We start from the raw sequence: 20,191 nt of genomic DNA on the forward strand, positions 1-20,191 counted from the left end.
TGTGTCCCCCTACAGTGACTCTACAGAGTCAGGGGGATCAGGAGTTCAAGGATATCCATTGCTGTATAGCTAGTTTTAGGGCAGCTTGGGAAAGATGCCAAAATATTTATAGCAGACACAGAAGCGAATTACAGAATACTGGAGACTTACAAACCAGAGCATACACCTACAAGGAAAGAGAACAGGGCCATGATTGCCTGCCAAGGAAAAAAGATATGGCCCTGTGCCATCATATTTATCACTTCACAGGGTTTCTTTTCTGCCTATCCCCAATCAACCATGAGCCAGAGACTTTTGCAACTTCATGTTTTTGGCTCCTAAAATGTGCACTTTGGAAATAGTGAATACATTAGCAATCTATGATCTGTGCTAGAAACAATAAAATGGACCTAAATCATAGCACAGTTACAGTGACAATAAGATGCCTGACATCAAATGCTTATGTGTGGTTACTATATGCTAAGTACTGTATAATGTGCTTTCTTTATTTCCCCATGTAATTCTTCACAGCATTCCTAGAAGGCAAACAGTTTTGATGTCTCACCTTATAGACCAGGAAACTGAGGCAGAGCAATTGTAAGTTCTTTGGACAGGACACATAACTAGTCCATGACAGAGTGGGGGTATGGAGTAGTACCTCAGGCTTTCTGGTTCCAAGCCTCTTTCCGTTTATTATACATGTGGGTCAGCTTAATCTGAACAAGAGAAGCCACTATAGGTATTTCAAGAAGGAAGATGCTAGCATAAAAAATTGGTGGCTGCCAAAGTCATCAGGAGGTCAGGGAGCCAGTGGGGAGAAACTGGTAATCAGGAAGTCATTGCAGAGAAGCAGTAAATACAAGAACTGAGGCCTACCATGCCTGCAAGTATTTTTCACAGAGTGATGCTGGGATCTTCTATGAGAGTCAAGGCTGCCATATGCCAAAGCATGGTCTGCCCTGGGAGCAATAGTGGTTGTTACTCTCTGACCTTCCAAGCACTCCTCAAGTGCCTCTCAATGGTGACACCTAAATAAAAACCATGCTGATGGGGCTTTGGGGAAATGTAGTCCCAAGGCCTCTAGCCCTTGTTACACAGAAGGAATGGTGTTGAGTCTCCATGCCTGAAATGCCCTATGCTGTGCTGTTTGATCTTGAAGAAACTTTGAAGACTTCTCCAACTGGGAGAAGGCATGATATTCCAAATAATCTCTGGGTCCTCCTATAAGATCAAGAGCAGGCCAGGAAATGGCATCGGATTCCCCTGCACTGCCCATGGTGTCTGAAAACAACTCCTGTAGAATTCTAAATTGTGTCACAATCCCTAAGTTAATTAATTGGTAATGATGGTGTTATGGCTTCTACTAGGCACTGAGAAAACACACTGCTTCCCTTAGAGTTTTGTCTCTTTTTTTCCACTTTAAAGTGCAGGAGGGATAGAACCGAAGGGCTTTACATGCCATGTAAGCTCCCTGCCACTAAGGCTTACATTCCCTAGTTCTAATACACTTTTATTCAAATAGAAGATGAGGGAAAGGTAAAGTCAAGAGAAGAAGAAGAAGAAGAAGAAGAAGAAGAAGAAGAAGAAGAAGAAGAAGAAGAAGAAGAAGAAGAAGAAGAAGAAGAAGAAGAAGAAGAAGAAGAAGAAGAAGAACCTAAGATTAGATAGCTTACAAACAACAGGCTAGGGAGTCAAAGGTCAAGACTGAACATCTGGTGAGGGTCCACTTTCTAGTTCATAAGTAGCACCCATTTGTTGAGTTCTCATATGATAGATCTCCTTGGGCACTTTGCTTGTTGGTGTTGTGTTGCTGAGAACTGGAGATTGAACCTAGGATCTTGTACATGATACACAAGCGGTCTACCACCGTGCTGCATGCCCAGCCCTGGGATCCTTTATAAGGGCAATAATCCCATTCATCTCAGAACCTAATCATCTCCCAGTGGTCTTGCATCTTCATACCACAATACTGGTGATTAGGTTTCAACAAATGGGTTGACCACAGGAGTTTATCAAAAATGTTGATGCCTGTGGCCAGCCCACTGAAACCAGAACCTCTATGGATGTGGCCCTCAAGTCAGTAGGTTTAAAAGCACCGTAGACTGTCCTAAACCTTCACTGAGCACCCCTGCAAGCCTGTAGAGTTGACATACATTTTTATCTAAATTATTTCTTTTGAGTCTTGACTATCATCCATCCCAATCTATTAATGGACCAACTAAACCTTAGAAGTGAGGACTGTATCCAAGGTCAGGAGCTATCCTTTAGCTCTTCTGGTGCAGTCTGTTTCCTCCTGTCGATAGCATTCTTAACCCTCATTACGGTTTAGAATTACCAAGGGAACTCTAAAAAGTCTGGACACCCAGATTGCACTCCAGACCTATTAAATCAGAATATGCAGGATGAGTGGAAGCCGGTATCAGTATGTTTTAAAGATTCCCAGGTGATTCCAATGTGCAGTAAAGCTTAGTAATGACTGTGTGATGGCATTCTCAGGCACCGTGATAGAGCTTAAAGTCCATGAATTTGTTAATTGAGAGATTATGTTTTGCCCTCTTTCCTAGTTCTAACAGCTTACCTGTTCAAAAAAAAAATATCCCTTAATTAGGGACTCCTTTCACAATTAACATGCCAATAACAGTGGCTACAAAATACAGAAGCCAGTATTTCAAAAACAAAAAACAAATCTTAGCCTAAGTATATATGACCCTCTTAATGCCAATGCACATTTACCAATTAAACAGATCATTAGTTAGCAAGCAGAACAGGTACCAAGCTTATTAATTAACCAATAATAGTTAATATTCAACATCTAAAGAGCTAGATAAATATGTATGAATACCCCTCTGATTAAATACAGGTTCTTCTTCAATGAGGACCCAGTAAAGCAATGTCCATCATTGGATCTTAACAGCCAAGTGCATTTTATGTCCCTAGCCTGGACCCTCTAAACTCTCCTCTATTGTCTGCCAGGGAAAGGATCACATTCTCATACATACTGTGTTAGCATTCATTTCTCCTCAGAAACTCAGTCCTTTAATGCCAGGAACACCAAGTTCAGAAACTCATTTTCTACAAGTCCGTGTAAGAAAGATAGGAATTTAAAAACCATCTTACAGAGAAAGCATTTTCCTGTGAAAGTGAGGTTTCTAAGCCTCTGTTGTCTTTTGATCGAAATGATAGAGTATGTACAGCCCTCTTTTCCTGTAATTCCTTCAGAAAGAAGCAATTTTAAAGTCTAATGTGTTCAGAGGATGCGACCTCATCACCATGGTCTGCGCTGTCCTAAGTGGAAAAGCTGGAATGTCTTCATGTTTTCACAAGCACACAAACAGCACGTGGCTCCTGTGGGGTTTTGGGGGGGGATGGGGAGTGTGTGAATGAACATGAGATGCTCAAGGAAAGCGGGGCCCCATGTTCCTATTCTCTTTTCACACTGATTCTTTTTCAGGCTGTCAGCTCCAGTGGCTAGAATTCTAATTCCAAGTAAAAAGAGCAAGTGATGCAGTTGGAAATATACATTAACAAAAACCTGAGAATGTCAAGTAGTCTCCGTGCTTGACTTTGTGCTTTATTACATCCAAGAGGAATGAGCAGTAAATGAAGCACAGGTTAACAAGTTTGTAGACTCCCCGCGTCAGGTGGTCAGAATTTTACAAGATGTGTTTACAAGTTCACCTTCTGATCTCTTCTCCTAGGACACGACCCCTAAGCCCATTGATCAAAGTCCACCCCTCCTGTGGTCCACTTATTTCTGTTTCTGGGCACTTCTTTGAGGTCAGAGTTCACAATGCATTGCAGTGTGTCATGCATACACTCATTTGAATTAATAGCAAGATGAGTCAATGACACATCTGACTCAGACACCGTGAGCTGCTAGGACGCTGCTGGGCAAAGGGAACAGTCAAGGAAAATGTGCCTTCTGCTCCTCTTAACTGCTACACACTTTTGAAAGTTGTCACTTCCGCTGGCCTGTCCCATGCACCCTATCAGGCAGTGTAAGAGCTCCTCCACAAAAAGATGTGAGGACATTCTGGGAATTTGAACACCCTCACCTTCTGACCAAAAAAAAAAAAAAAAAAAAAAGAGCCTATGTTACCTGATAGCCACATATACATGTTGAGCACTTAAAAAATATGTTATGATACAGAAATATTGTATTGACATAAATAGAATGTATCAGACTCACCTTCTTATTTTTAATATCACTATTAGTAAATGTCTCTCTCACGTTATTTCTAATGTTGGACATCTTGAATGTTGGCTACAAAGGTTCACCTGAAGTCACTGGGGACAGTCTTCACGAAGAGACACACTAAATACTTACTGCTAACATACCAGTTAATTATTGATGCCTAACAAATTACCCCTCAGCTTAGTAGCTCAAGACAGCATCCATTATATTGTTTCATGGGTAAAGAATCTGAGTGTGGCTTAGCTGGGTCCTCTGGCTCAGGGTCTGTCATGGGATGCAAATATAATACCAGCCGGGACTCTTATCAATTATCCCAAGGCTTGACTGGAGAAATATCTACCTCCAGATTGCGGAGTCTCTTCTCCTCTGATTTCTCTTCATTAATGACATATGGATAATGATGCTATCAGGAAAAACAGTTGATTGAGTTACAGATACATACATGCATCCCATATCTTACTTGGGATTGACAATTTTCCTGAGTAAGATTGACTTTTTCGAAAATTATGTAAGGTTCAGAATGGGGTGCAGTTCTTGAAACAGGACAAGCCTTTGCAGCAGGTGCACTCAATAAGTAAGGAAAGGAACCATCAGATGACCTTTCCTATAGTTTAAAATAAGCAGGTGAACAGAAGAGTTGCTTTTTTCACTAGGGGATGGCAGGAGTGGATCCTGGAGATTTCACTAGTGGCCAGAACAGGTCCTGGGAAACAGAAACATGTGCGCAAACACCACCTCACTATGAAGCAAATTGTTTTCAACAATGTAGAGATCCATGGAACAGAATACATTCCAATTGGACGTTGCTAGGTTATCTAGACCACCTCGCCTTAATCCTGCATTTTTCACTTGCCTCCAGGCTAAGTCACTTCATCCATCTTCATCTAGGATATACTTAGTCATCAACCCCCCTCAAGAGCTTTTCTAGCCTTCTCAGTTCCCAGTTCCCCAGAATGCTATAGGCAAAGTTGTTCCAAATAGCTACAGAGCTACAGATGGAAAGGAGATCACTTGTTAATGAAAATTACCCAGCCAGGTGGTAACAACCAACAGAGCAGAGAAAATCAGAAAGAATGAAATGAGATGTCTAATATTCACTCCAGTCAGTGTTCTAAGGCATGGAGTGTACTGCTTAGGAATGCCTCTAAAGGGGTAGGCCTGGCTAACAAACAGGTTGTGCTGGTTAGGTGCTGGATTTTTTTTTATTTCATATGTTTTGATAATAATTCTTTCCTCTCCCCCACTTCCCTACTTACCCAGTTCTCTCTCCTTCCCTCCCCCCCTCCTCCCCCCCCACACACTCCTTCTCCCACTCCCATACCCCCAAACAAAATAAAACCATACCAAAACAAAGAGCAAATATGCCCAAATTGAGTTCTTTTTGTGTTGGTCAGCTACTCTTTGGCACCAGGCCTGCTCTGAACTATGTTGATATACCAGTTGACACTCCATTAGAGAAAATTGATTTTTTTCTCTTTTCCAGCGGGTATTAATTGCAAATTGTGCTAGTTAGTTTTACATCGGCTTGACACAGAGTCATTTGGGATGAAGGAATCTCCGTTGAGAAAATGCCCCCAACAGATTGGTCTGTGGACTATTGAGCATTTTCTTGATTAATGGATTGATGTGGAAGGGTCTAGCTCACTGTAGGTGGTGCCCCCCCTGGATTGATAATACTGGATAATATTTTAAAGTACACTGGGTAAGCCATAGAGAGCAATCCAGTAAGCAGCACTCCCCTATAGATCTGCATAAGCTCCTGCCCCAGGTTCCTACCTTGAGTTCCTGCCTTGACTTCCCTGGAGATAAAATGAATCCTTTGCACCCCAAGTTGCTTTCTGATCAGGGTGGTTTATCACCACCATAGAAACCCTAAGACAAAGGCCATTGTGAAATACTAATTGCTAGAATGGATACTTGCATAGTGATATGTTTAATGATGACATTGTTTATGCTTAATAGACATTGTCTCTGACTTAAAATCTGAGATAGGTAGAAACAGTAGCAGAACCTACTGTAGAAACAATTCTGAAAATCAAACAGCTCAATTAAAACTCAGATTTGCTTTAAAGCCATTAAGGTAGAGCAAAATAAAATGAACTTTAAATAAAGGATTGAAGGATCTTCAGAGAGCTTCAAATAACAAGTAACTCAAAGAAATCCCTTCAACTGAAAGCCCCGCTCCATGGAGTAGCTTCAGTACACCCTAAGGTGGCAGTGTTTCCCATGCAGGTCAGTGTTGCCTGAGTTGAGTGAAGCTTAGCAGTGGAGCAGGGAGCACCTGTCTTGGTCTGGCTGGGTGAGCACAGGTGCTTGCCACCAAGCCTGACAATCTGAGTTTGAACCCTAGAACCCACGTGGTAGAAAGAGAGAATCATCTCTTGCAAGTTGCCCTCTGCAATATGCATACTTTTACACACACACACACACACACACACACACACAATATTTTTTTAAAGAGAAATTGTTGTCTGGACAGACTACAAGTTTAGAAAAAAATGTATAAAGTCTCAGTCACTTCAGTTACATGTTAAAATGTCCTGCCTACATCCTGTAGGTATCACAGATCTGAGTCACCTGCACCTACTGTGAAGCCACTGTGTGATTGTATCTAGCAGTCTGCAACTCTGTGGGTATCAAGATTGTGAAATCCCACTCTCGGTACCTCTGGTTAGGCTTCTGCTCTCTGGCCTCTAATTTTAAAAGTTTAATTTTATCATGTATTTTATATCAACATCTTTGCTGTCATTAAAGTCTACCTTAGTGACTTCTGCCTGTGTGACCAACCGCTGACCCCCAAAGGCAGCCCTCCCTAGATACTGGGCTAGCAGCCTTGTTTACTGGCCTCTGTAGACCTAAGTCAACTTTTAGAAGCTAGAATATATTCCCCCACTATAGCTACTAGGTGACATCGAGAAAGGCCTTAAAGGAGGAGAGCACTTGGCTCTCCCAGGCTTTGTTGTGAAATCTTTATTTCTCAGCTTATTTGCCCCTATGAGTTTCTTAAACATTCAGAAACCCTATTGCCACATTATCAAAAATAAATACAGTTGTCTCTTGATATCCATGGGGGATTGTTTGGTTCCAGGACCTTCCTCTGATACCAAAATCTATGGACACTCTAGTCCTTTCTGTAAAATGGCACTGGATTTGCATGTAACCAGCTCACGTCTCCACATAGCTTTAAATCTTGCCTAGAGCTCTTAGAACACCAAATACAACATAAACGCTGTGTTCTGCCCTGTGGATAGGAAATAATGACCAAAAAAATGCACATGTTCAATTGCAGTTGTTTCTCCAAATGATTCTGATCAAATAGAAAGGATATTTTTCCTTCATTGTGAGATGGGAGAAACAATTATATTTCTTAGACTCATGGAATCTAAAGCAGGATCTCTAGGTATAACCTTCACCTTCCATGGGGTGAACAAGGGTGCTATATTCACCTACCCCCAAAACTTAGACATTTCATAACTGGGTCCACGCCCTGACAGCCCCTGATCCCCCATTCACCCCCCAAAGTCACTGAAATAACATTAAAACAGCACTATCTGCCTATGATAGGCACATTTGGTAGCACTCTTCAGAAGTTAACTATAAGGAAGACACTGAGGTCTTTAAACACAAGAGCTCAACAGCTTCCAGACCAGTGTCTGGAGCCCTGGGCTCTGTGCCAGTGCACTCTCCCTGCTCCTGGGCAGAACAGCTCTGTGTGTACAGAGCGAATTTTAGAGCGTGCATTTCTGAGCAAGATTCCTTTAGCGCTGGACAAATCTGAAAACAGCTGCACTGCAAAAAACTAATGGCAGCAACGCTGATAAGAACAACCCTTCATCCCTAAGCACAGTAGGGTATGCAGTTGTACTTCTTTGTCTGCTATTGGCCTTTACGGGCTTGCTGCTTGTGTTAGGACCCACGGGTGGCTGGTAGCCTGTGGAAAGGGCCTCCTAGACTCTTCAGAAGTACCCTGCTGTTCATTGCCTTCCACTCAGCAGATCCGGGAGTAGACCGTCCTCTCCAGTCCTTTGGCTGTCAGGGGGCCTGCATAAATGTCACTTAGGACTCAAGATTATGGCTGCATGACCCTCAGCAGAATTCTGCTTGCTCTTGTGCTTTCTTTACCATGAGCATCCCCCAGACAGGGCTGAGGACACAGCCCAGCTCTTCAGCCTGGAAAACACTGAACAAACAATTGTGAAATTTGAACTTCCTAGGGAACAGTCCCTGTTTGGTTCTGTTTTTCTACAACAGCCAACTCTGAAGGAGCCTCATCTCATCCTGTGATTGCCATGAGGGTTAGTTTTCGTGATGTGACTTATCTGTTCATTCCTAAGTGCATCAGAGGAAAAGCACTTAAAATACAAGGGGGGAATAGAAATCAAATACACATTACTAAAAGGTGATGTTTCAGCAGTGAAAGATTTTGAATCTAAGTGTCTGCATCTCTCTGTTCCTTCTTTCAGGATGCTAGAAGATGACCTTAAGCTAAGTAGTGATGATGAAGAGAGTGAACAGGTAAGATTTTCTTGGGTGTTGCTGTCTTGTACAAGATGCCTAGATGAGGGTAAACTGAGTCATAGAGACTCTGAACCAAGCGGTTGTGTAATTCTGGACATTGTGTTACCACTCAAGAGTCTCTGTGCCAGTCTATTGAAATGCCTTGAGCTCTGTTCCCATTAAAAGCTTTCATTCTGTGATTTCTTTTTTAATAGCATGGAGACCAACAATAGTGTTTCTAACAACACTGCGAGAATCAGGCTACCCTAGGAAATACAGATACCCCCTCCCTTTCTTTTTACATCTTTTGGCAAAGATAACTGGCCTTCTTGAGATCAAACATGTGACCTTACACTCATCAGCATGCAGTGGGGAGGCTGTACCATTAAATATTGAGAAGACTTATACAGATATTATTAACAGTGAGAAGGAGCGAACACAGAGGTGAGCTAAGATGATGAATAAAAAATAATCACGCGCAGTCTCGGCTGTTTGTCTTAAATGATAAATGTGCTTGAAATAGTCTCCCTTGCTGTTGATTTACCAGCTTGAGACATCAGTCAGGGGGGCTATAAATAGTCTTCTGATCAGTCAGTTAAGGTGAAAAAATATCCACTTAAAAGTCATCACACTCACTTCTGCGTCTCAGGAAGCATTTTTATTTTGAAGCAGGTTGCAAAACACTAAAGACAGATTTTCCTACATTTCTTTCACTTGCCCCATCACCTATATTGCATTTTGTCGAATTTAGATGAACAGCATAGGTTAAAGAGACAGTTTGGAGAGTTCTCTTTTTTAAGTCATCTTTATGTATTGGGCTAAATGCATGTGCCACTCAATTGATTTTGAAATCGTGAACTTGATTCAAAGGTGTCGTGAATTGCTGTGCGAGCGATTTACTGCCTAGGCATGCAAATACAAATAACGTTTATAGGGAGCAAGCAAAGGAGAGGGAAAATTTGGAGGAGCGTTACTAAGAAGTGTGCCTGAGCAGAACATGGACCTGGGGTCACAGAAGGCTTGTTCCCCTCGCTGAGACAAACTAAGGCACAAGGATTCAAGAGGACTCGAGACTCTGGGAACCTGGTTGACGAGCAGAGAGCATCCATGGAGAGGAAGATTAGCTGGGCAGAAAGGACCTTTGGAGCTTTGAGAATTTTCAAGAAGCAATAATTTGTTTCTAGATGTCTATCCCAGGCAGCCAGATACCCACAGCTCAGCAGTCGTAGTAGAAATGTAAAACAGATTCACTTCTAATTTTGTTTTCTCATTTATATGACTAAAAGAAAATGATTTCATCTCTATTTTATACCACTGAGAGGCCCAGCTAGGTACCAAATGGGTTAAGGCTTCCCAAGCATGTGATTTGTGGATGGTTTATATTAGAAAAAGGATTCACAGGCTAAACAGTTTCTAGCACTATTTACAGGAAACACTTCCAGTGAACATGCAATTTAAGAAACTCATTATTAATGTTGTGCTATCACATTCTCTAAAGTCAACTGAATCGTTTGGTTTATTGTCTACTTTCCAGTCTACAACCATTGGTAACAATGAATAGACGTGTCTTGTGTTTCAACCCTTGTATATATTTTATTGTTTTTGTAAAAGGAGCACTCAGAATGAATGGTTTTTATACAGTAGTCCCTAACTTATCGACAAGTCTCCAAACAGTGTTTTTGCACTTGGAAATTTAAGTTAAATTGTCGCCATTAATTATATTAATTATATTTCCTATTTGGGTCTAAAGTATACTCTTATATAATCACAAAATCATAACTCTCCCACTGTTTTTACCGATTAAGTTTATTTAATAAGTCCATATGTGTATGTTAGTGTATTACGTTTATTCTGCCTTAGAGACTGGTGGCCTCGCTTTTCAGTATGTAACTAAAGACAATGACTGTCTCCCCTGCCCCCCAAATTCCCTAAGTTGCCACTAGTTCATCAGGGAAAAGGTAGGATCCCCATGAATCCTTTCTAATCCACAATTGGCTGTTGGCAGGCCTACTCTTGTGCCTTCCTGGTTTAGACTACTGTAGCTGCTGAGAAGCCATGTTTTTGTGATGGCTGTATCATGACTGAGGACAGCACTTCACACACCCCTTCTCCCTGTCTTCAAGCTTTTGTATTTGTTCCATTCCCTGTTTCACAGTGCTCCCTGAGCCTTGGAGGGATTCCCCTGCTGTGATAATGATAATTATCATTATCATTATCTAATACTAATGATAATAATGATTATTATCATTATTGACACTAATGATAATATTTTCCCCCAGAAAACATGTAGCCTATATATACCTGAAACATATATTTTATTTCCTTTTTCACACATTTGTTTTCAGCAATCTTTCCAGGTACAATCAGAGTTCACCTCTTTGCCAGAAATCTTGTCAAACAACTTTACATTCTTCCCTGTCTGAGGAAGCATGATGCACGAAATCAACCTAGTTGTCTTTGTAAATATTGGTCCAGCTGGCCTGTGTGGTCACCTAAAAATAAGAAAGGATGTCCATAAGAGCCTCAGGTTGCTGCACATGTTTGCCTCACTCTCTGGTACATTTTTTTTGAACACTCCCTAATTGCCTTTGTGCTCTTAGAAATGAAGACAAAAGGAGAGTTTAGTAATGAAGACCACTGAAGCCTTGCTCCAGGATTCAAATCCCTGCTCAGCTGTTGAGTAGCTTGGCAACGTTAGCCCAGCTTTTTAACCACAAAGTCCTCCAGGGCTCCACTTGTGAGCACTCCCTGTATCAGTTACTCTTCTTGCTGCTGTAACAAAACGCCTGAAAAGTCAACTCAAGGAAGGAAGTGTTTGGGGGGACACACAGTTTGAAGGCATACAACCCAGATTTGGGGATGGTAGGACCATGAGGCTGCTGGCCACATTGCTTCCACAGTCAGGAAGCAGAAAAGATGAAGATGTCCTACATGGACCTCTGGCCTATACTCTTCTCTCTCTCTCTCTCTCTCTCTCTCTCTCTCTCTCTCTCTCTCTCTCTCTCTCTCTCATACACACACACTCATACACACACACATACTCACACAGGAACACACTCATGCAGCCTTTTATGATGGCTGTGCACTATATAGACATGGCAGTTCACTGATTATTTTATAAATTTTCTCCATTAATATCCTGTAATTACATCCATCAGAAACTTGACAAACATGGACAGTATAGAATTTAATCTTAAGTCTGGAGTTTTGTGGGAGTGGGGGCGAGTGTCTCCAGGTTAGCCCAGGCAGGCCTCTAACTTTTGACAGTCATCATCCCTCAGATTTTCAAGTACTCAGGCTCCCTGACATTAGTGAAAGAGCTGAGTCTTAGCCTGTACTTCTCCATCGCCACACTGCATTCCAGTGCTGACCTGGGTCTAGTAAAAAGGACTAGTGTTTCCTCTGCCAGCCACACCCTGCTCTTATTTTCCTCCTGTTGTCAACCCCCCTTCCCTCATGTTCCAAGAGGGTGCTAGCCCAGTCCTACCAGGAGTTGGTCTCATCTCCTCTGCTTCTTTGGAACTTGCCCTCAGCCCCTGCCTTCTCCATTAAGGATACTTCTCTGTCGCAGCTGCTCTGGAACCAGGACTGACCCAAATACCCACCTCTTTTCATCCCTTGCCTTACCCAGAAAGAGGCATTATTGACCATTCTTGTTCACAGCTTCCTTGAAGGGGCCTAATATCGCATACCCTGGCTGTGCCCCTCCTCTGCCCCTTTCACCCATGCCCTTCCTCTCTGCCTGTCTCTTCCCAGACGATTTGCTGACTGCTCACTCTCCAGCCAGTGTTGGAGTCTGACAGTGTTCATTCCTGCCTTTTCCTTTCTAGTTCTTCTCTTTAGGGTATCCTTGACCCTCCTCATGACCTTCAGTTTTTCTGTAATGGCAACTTCTGTGCAGCCTCAGCTCTCACTTGGAATATGCTTCTGAACCACACACGTACTTGACTTTTCTGTTTGATTGTCTCACAGGCCTTCCAAACTCGAGCCATGCCAAGCTGAACTTCTGGGTTTTGCCTCCCCTCTACCCACATGTTTGTCTTGTGGTTGTTCCCATTTCCAGAGCTAGCATTGCCAAGATGCCCATTGCTCAAGCCTAAAATCACAGACTTGGTCTTGATAACTCCCATTCCTCACTCAAATATGCCTTTCTTCTCTAACTCCTATAAATGTAACTTCTAGAATTTAATATTAGTCTACCTACCTCTTTCCATCCTAACTAGTTTAAACCAGCCTTGTGTGAACTGGCATCTTGCTGTTCTTCAGCCTCTGTAATATTTGGTCCTCAGTGATCTTTTTAAAAATATATCTCAGATCGAATCATTTATTTTTGAAACTATTATTTTTATTTATGTGTTTATCTTGCTGTCTGTATGGGCACCGCATGCATGCAATACCCTTGGAGGCCAAGAAAAGGCATCAGATTGCCTAGAATTAACAGGCAATTGTATGCAGCCTAGTGTTTGCTGAGAACCACTAAAATTTGGTTTTCTAAAATATGAAGATTTCCTCTCTCACCTAGAGAGAATTGAAATGCTCGTATCATGGCCTCCACTAGCCTACACAGTCTATCCTTGTCCACACCTTCCCCTTCTCATTGAGCTTATTCCAGCACTATAGCCTCATGGCCCTCTTTCAGCTCCTCCACCAAGCCACACTCAGCAGCTGCCTCAGGGCTTCCACTGACCTCTGTTCTGTGTTTTGCCTGGTTGACACCTGTGCATACTAAAGGTACAACATACTTTTACTTTCTCAGAAAGATACTGGCATGTCCTTTTCTCGGTAGTTTTACTCTTTCTCCAGGACCTCATTTTAATTTTAGTCAGTGTATGTGTTTACTTTTGACAGTAACTGTTCCTATCAGGAAACTGAAAGATCTCTGAGGACAGAAACTGTCAGACTCAGTAGAGGGTCTGTTTGTTGAGTGGATACATAAACAAACACAGAGTGCAGCCGTAAGTTGGTTGGGATTTAAAAACCTACAGACCAATGTCCAGAAGCAATGATGACCTTTGTTCTGCCTTTATTTCTCTTACTAAGCACTGATATTTTTTCTAATTCCAAACATTAAATAGACATGTTGAGTGACAGGAGAAAAATGTGAGACCTAAGATTTATAAGGCAGAGATAACATGCCTACATGAGAAAAAAAAGTGTCTATACTATCTGCATGGAAATTCTATCTGCATTTCTTACATCCACTAATTGTATGTCAAGCAATATTAAGGTTACAAGGTTTTCTCAGCCATCTCAAGCTGAAGCCCCCAAAGCCAAGAGAATGGGATCTCAACAATAACAGAATTTTAATTGTATCCTCAACTGTGGCAAGGTTTACTTGATAATTTGGCTGTGACAGCATTGAAATGATAGCATGCTGTCATGATGGCTCTCAGAATTCTTACACTTGATATCTGAGCAGATCTGAGAATCAAATTTCTTGTTTGGAGTCCAATGGTTAATTGTCCCCTGGAAAAAAATGTGAAGGGATCAGAAGACTTCAAATGAAGTGGTTCCTGAAGGCACTCTCAGCATTAAAGGAATTCCATGGTAGACTTGTAAGGAGGGAGGAATCATAATGCATGTTTCACCATTTGGTCAAAATGATGAGCTCTGCCTCTTGAGTCCAGGAAAGCCTAGGAAGTGAAACAGAGCAAATCTCTAGACAGGATCATTGCAGCTGAGGCATGAGCAAAGGGACACATGATTGAGACTTTTGGCAAGCAGTAGCTGAGAGTGTCAGCTGCTAGCAGGGTTTCCAAGATGACAAATCCATAGCTCAGGGAGAGCAAGGGAACAGCGATCCATGCTGAATGGCGACGTCTGTGCCTGCAGCTCCAAGTAATCACATTATCCACAGAGATTGGGCAGTCTTTTCATTTTAATTATATAAGTGCATTTTTCTCTTTAAATGAGTGTAGTTTATCCACTTAAACTGACTGTTTTAATTTTACAGGCAGCGATCATTGGATTTAATCTGTAGAGGGGAATTTCTCTATTGGCCTAATTGATTTCTCAACACAATGAAGGAAAGTTACCTTTTAATCCCCAATCAATATTTGGAGAGCATACAATTAATTTAATAGATATCTATGTCATTAACATAAATCTGCAAGCTAAAGAGGCAATTATTTTCTTGTTTATAATGCAGAGAGTAATAATCTTGTCTGTCAGGAAGAAACCAAAGTCTCTGTACCCCTGGCATGTCCAGACTGCAGGTGAGGCCCTGCTGAGCCCCACAGTGCAGCCATCATGTTTCATTTGGTCTCTTATGGAGTGGCAATGAAATAGCCCTACTTCAGCTCTCAGCCTTGTCCCGTAGAAGCCACTGATGACTCATATCAGTTCAGGGCAAACTATTAAAAGCAGATTTCTACTCTTCATCCCAGACCCCTTGTTTTAATATGACAACTGCATAACAGAAAGCAGAGCTTTGAAAACATTGAAAAGGAAAACTTTAAAGGCATTGACAGAGCGTGTCAATCAGTGAGCACATGGTGAAGTAACGCAATGAAATGCAGCCGGGAAGGAGAGGTCTCTGCAGCCCAATTCCACTCGGTGCGTTTTTCTTCTCAGCTTCAGCTTAGTTGATGTGGAGGTTCTTGGCCTGTGAAAATTTATTACACACAGAGTCAGTCTGCATTCAGGCAGCCAAGTCTGAATAAATAGAGTCATTGTGCTTGTCTGGGATTTGTGGCCAGAGTTCATCCAGTCAGCGTGACATTCACATCCCAGGAGATTCATAAAAGCCAACACCCTGGTATGTGCTCTTGGATCCTGCCAAAACTGTGTAGAATTATATAAACAGGAGTTGAAGCAGTAATCAGGACCAGGTTTGGGGGGCATGACTCCAAAATCAAGTTTCTTTTCCATGAGAAATGAAGTGTATTAGAGATGTTATTTGTATCCAAACAAGAGCTAGACAATTTTTGCATAAATCATTCCAAGAATAGTCTTAAATGCCTACTAAGCTCCACATATCCATGCAAGCTGCTGGCTTGCTGTTCAAGATGAATTACACATTAGTAATATTTGTTATGATAATTTAACCACAAAAACTTTAAGTAAATTTTCAATGCCAGAAAATGCCTTGTTTCTGAAGGACTATGCAAAGGACTATATATTATATATTTTAAGCCCAATAGGAACACAGGGGGAGAAGATATCTTATATTTGGTTTTGTTTCTAGTCTTGTAACCATGTTCCTGAGTAAACACTCAATTTGATAGCATTGCTGAGCTAGTTTCCCTTCTGAATGGAAACACAGTAAATATAATTGGAGACGCCTGCCTATCAGATCTTTGTCATACCTGTCTAGGGATGAGTACACATCTGAACTGTCAGTCACAATCAAGGAAGCAAATGTATGTGCTCAGCAGGAGTGTGGGCTTGTTTGTCAACCCTAACGATCCGTTAGGTCATTGCATTTTTATAAACAAAATTTCGCTGTCATCCAAAGTGGATGAAAATCTCTCTTTATCAAATTATGGAAACCTGTGAAAGACACACATGGTGAGGAGAGCCAAATTCTTCTGTTTCCATTCTAGTTGGCTGTAATTTCCAAAATCGAAATAGTTACATTTCACTGTCCACAAATGTGCAAAGTCCCATGTGCTGTTCCCTACCATGTTTTAGAGACTTACTCTTTGGGGGTCAGGTGAGATTTATGTAAGTCCACACTGAAGAATGTACCTTACTTCAACCTTAACACCAGGGATGGAAATCTGAAAAATGAGAAAATGTATATAAAAATCAAAAGATGATCCAGTGAGTGTAGGAAAACAAATGAGTAACACAAAGACAGGAAACCATGGAGTTTGCTAAAAGTGTGGAATTCACACAAGGATCTGCATTTTTTTTTAACCAGGGCAAAATTTTGCTAATAACAGATGTCAATAGCACCCACCTAGACCCTGCATTCCAGGAGCTCAAGGAAACCAACATCCAGAGCTGATGGACCACTCTTCTCCAACCTAGCCTTCAGCTAGACTGTTAGCTGGCAACAAAAGTAGAATTCTCCCTCCAGAGCACATTCCTTCAAGTGGGAGGAGTGACCCTTTGTGCTGTGACTTTGATGATGTGGAGTTTGGGGATTTTTTGTTTGTCTTCTTCATTAGCTTGTTGGGAGGTGTCAGCATCAGAGTGTCTGCTGTCTCTGTGTGCTGTCACATCTCTCCAGGTGTGAGTGATATCTGCAGTTGGCTATGCAGGTGTTTGGTCCAGATAAACATTTGGAAAGTTGTCTTTTTGTTGTCCTAATTTTTCTTCATGTGCGGGGCTGGTTATCTCCTAAGCACAGCTCTTCTCAGGAGACTCTTAGCCTGGAGAAGCATAGAGACAAACCATTTTTGTCATTCAAGGGCTCTTGGCACTTCTCAGTTCTATCCAGACCAGCTCTGCAGCCCATGGGTTGTGTTGAATGGAATAAAATCATCTCTAAGAAACAGATCAGACAATTGTTAAAACTGGGCCCAAGGCACTCCCTCAGGGGAGCTAGGTTACCAGACAGAGCACCCAAATAGTTAGAAATATGTTTGGGGTGGCAAGGAAAGAGAGCGTCATTCCAACTGAAATGTCTGGACATTAAAAAAAAAAAAAAAAAAAAAAAAACTTTGGATCAAGAGGGTGTGCTTAAAAGAGTGAACACACTCTGAAAGAGAAAATGTATTTGATTTTTATTCTAAATCAATGTGGCTGTGTCTTTTCCCCATTGGCTGGGGTTAGACCTCACAATCTTATCCAATTAGAATTGATAAATAATGTATGGAGGAGGAAGTAGAAAGGGGTTACTGCTCCAAACCATCAAATTCTAGAGTATTGGGCCTTTGTGCAAACAAATGTCTTACTGGGACCAGAATGATTAAAATATTTGCATAAAAGTCTTAACAGTTGAGAAAGATAAAAAAGATTTTAATTCCTTGTCCTAAACCTAAGTTTTATAGTAACTGATAGAAAAGATTCGTATTTGATATTGCTTACAATCATTACCACAACTGAAACATGGAGTGGAAGGTAGCCAGGATTTCTCTCTGGGGAGGGTGGAGCAGCACTGTCTCTGGGTTTATTGTCCTTCAGGTTGTTGTTCTTAAGTCCCAGGCAGCTCTGGGAAGAGTGTGCGTGCTTTCTCAGTGGCTGCAGAGCCATGTTCATATGGAAGTGAAATCCAAACACCAATAATGAACTTGGAATTGTTTTTGCTTCCTCCTGCATAATTGGTTTGGAATGTGCAACTGAAATAATCTTCTTGACCATTACAAACCTATTTTTACTTTCAAACATTGGGTATTTTTTGTAGAAAACTTTGAATATTATATATATATAGAGAGAATAATATATATATATATATATATATATATATATATATATATAAAATATGTCCAGATTTAATATAGGTTCTTCAGTCACAGATTGCAGTTATAACAAAGCTACCAAGATATTTATTTCACTTTCCTGTGTGGTCTTCATGTAAAAAGAAAGAAACATGTGTAGACTGTGTTTGCAATCACAGTTACTGACCAGCCACCAACACCAGTGGAACATAAGGGAATTCCACCAAAGCATCATACTAAGGTAGCAAAAGGGACATTTGTAAAAGCTCCAAAGGCATTTGGAAGCTCACAAAGTGAGAAATGACTCATCCTAGTACCCAAATGCTAGAGCAAAGAGAACCTTAGAGAAGTAATAGTAGAACCAGAGCCCAGTAGCAAGGGTGTGGGAGAAAGAAGGAGATACGGTGATAAATGGAACTAAGATACATTAGGACAAGCAGAATAATTTCAAATGTTCTATAACACAATAAAGGTAACTATGGTTAACAACAGTTTTTCAAATATTTCAAACTAGCTAGTAGAGAAGATTTTGAATATTCCTGACACGAAGAAATTATAAATGTTTGAGACCATGAAGATGCTGTTACTCTGTTCCGATCATTAAACATCATGCACACATTGACATAGCACACTGGACCCCATGAATATATACATATATATAATTACCATGTATCGTTTGGGGTATATATTTAAATGACAGTTACCAATAAGCCATCATGATTTGAACGTCGTTCAAGTTGTGGCTGCATTCAAATTGCCAATGTGGAACAACTTAAAGAAGCACAAAACAACCGAAGCCCAAATGAGTCGGTCACAGAGCTATGGTGGGACCTGCAGGATTTAGCCAGTGCTTCCACCTGGCGGAGTGCTTGGAACATCAAGCAGTAACTCCTGTACACTCGTGCCTCCATGGGAGTAGGGGCACTTGATCTGTCCCCAACCCAAGCCTAAATAACCAGCTAGTTTTCAACTTACAAAGTTATACCAGCTTTCTGTGTTTTCCGACCAGCATCACCTTTATGCAAAACTACAGTTCACCAAACCCAATGACTCCATACATAACCCAACAACTACATTAAATCTAACTTGAAATTAACAGTCCAGAAAGACTCATCAGACAATGTAGAACTTAGGATTTATTACCAGTAACTGACTTTGTTTCTTTATCCTAATAATGTATGTCATGATTCTAGAGAATAAGCTTGCCTACTCAGGTGAGACCTAAAAGCTCAAGAGCCTTCTAGAAGGTGACTCGGCTCCCGATTCAGACCTGTGTTCTAGTGTCACCATCCAAGTTCCAAATTTAATCTCCCACTGTCAAGAACTAGAGCTGTAAAGACAAACCTCCTGTAGACTTTCTCCTAGAAGCTTCTGGTGTTGCCACTCTTGTATGGCTTCTCTCCTGAAGTTGTAAACACACAGATGGGCATGCGCTTGTACACTCATGCTGTCTCCCTCTGAGAAGGCACAATTGTCTTACCAGTGCCAGAATCCAAAAGTATGTGCTGCCCTCACAAGAGCCCCTCTCATTCTGAGGGCAAGTAAGAGTTTGGCTCTCAGTTATCCAGAAGCACCATGTATCAATTAGGTTAATCCTAGTTACTCTCCAGTGGCCTTTGGTCCTACCCACACCTAACATACCCTGGCTTGTCCTTCTTTATACAACTCTGTCATAATATGCTAGACATGTTGGTGAGGTCAAATTCTCTCTTGATTCCACAGCAAAACCTGAAGTCTGTAAGGGAAATGGCGTCCAGAACCCAGAAGAGCCATAGATAGTTCAGAGTGTATCTCCGGGGAGTAGACTGTCCTGGAAATGCTTACCAAAGCAAATGTGCCTTCCCTAACCCTGCAGAAGGCTTAGTCATGCCCAAAGCCCCCTGTTCACATCCTCTAAATGTAAAGAAGTGCTTTCTGATGAAAGAATGCACTAAGATCTCTGCCTTGTGCCCCCTAAAGGGAGCATGGGAAGCCAGAATTAAAATGCCGCCTTGCCCCAGTGGAGAGATCCCCAGAGATGAGCAGTCCCCAACTCCTGTTACAGACCCAGAGTGCAGGAGGAGGGCACCAAGGAAAGCTGAGAATTGAAGAAGCAATTAGTTTTAAAAAAAATGAACTAGACCTCAGAGCTTAGGTAGAATCTAAATCAGGGGAGAAGTGCTGGGAAGGAACCAGAAAACCTTACAAATGTTGG

General features: G+C 41.5%; 1 protein-coding gene across 1 annotated transcript in view; it reads left to right on the forward strand.

The window, feature by feature from the left end:
- Aff3 (AF4/FMR2 family member 3) overlaps positions 1–20,191 on the forward strand; it is a 400,239-nt gene that overhangs the window by 302,410 nt on the left and 77,638 nt on the right. The window contains exon 12 of the mRNA XM_035452441.1: positions 8,638–8,689. Within this exon, the coding sequence (XP_035308332.1) occupies positions 8,638–8,689 (52 nt within the window). The remainder of the gene's footprint in view (positions 1–8,637; positions 8,690–20,191) is intronic.

The sequence above is a fragment of the Cricetulus griseus genome (genome assembly GCF_003668045.3).
Source record: "Cricetulus griseus strain 17A/GY chromosome 1 unlocalized genomic scaffold, alternate assembly CriGri-PICRH-1.0 chr1_1, whole genome shotgun sequence".
Lineage (NCBI taxonomy): Eukaryota > Metazoa > Chordata > Mammalia > Rodentia > Cricetidae > Cricetulus > Cricetulus griseus.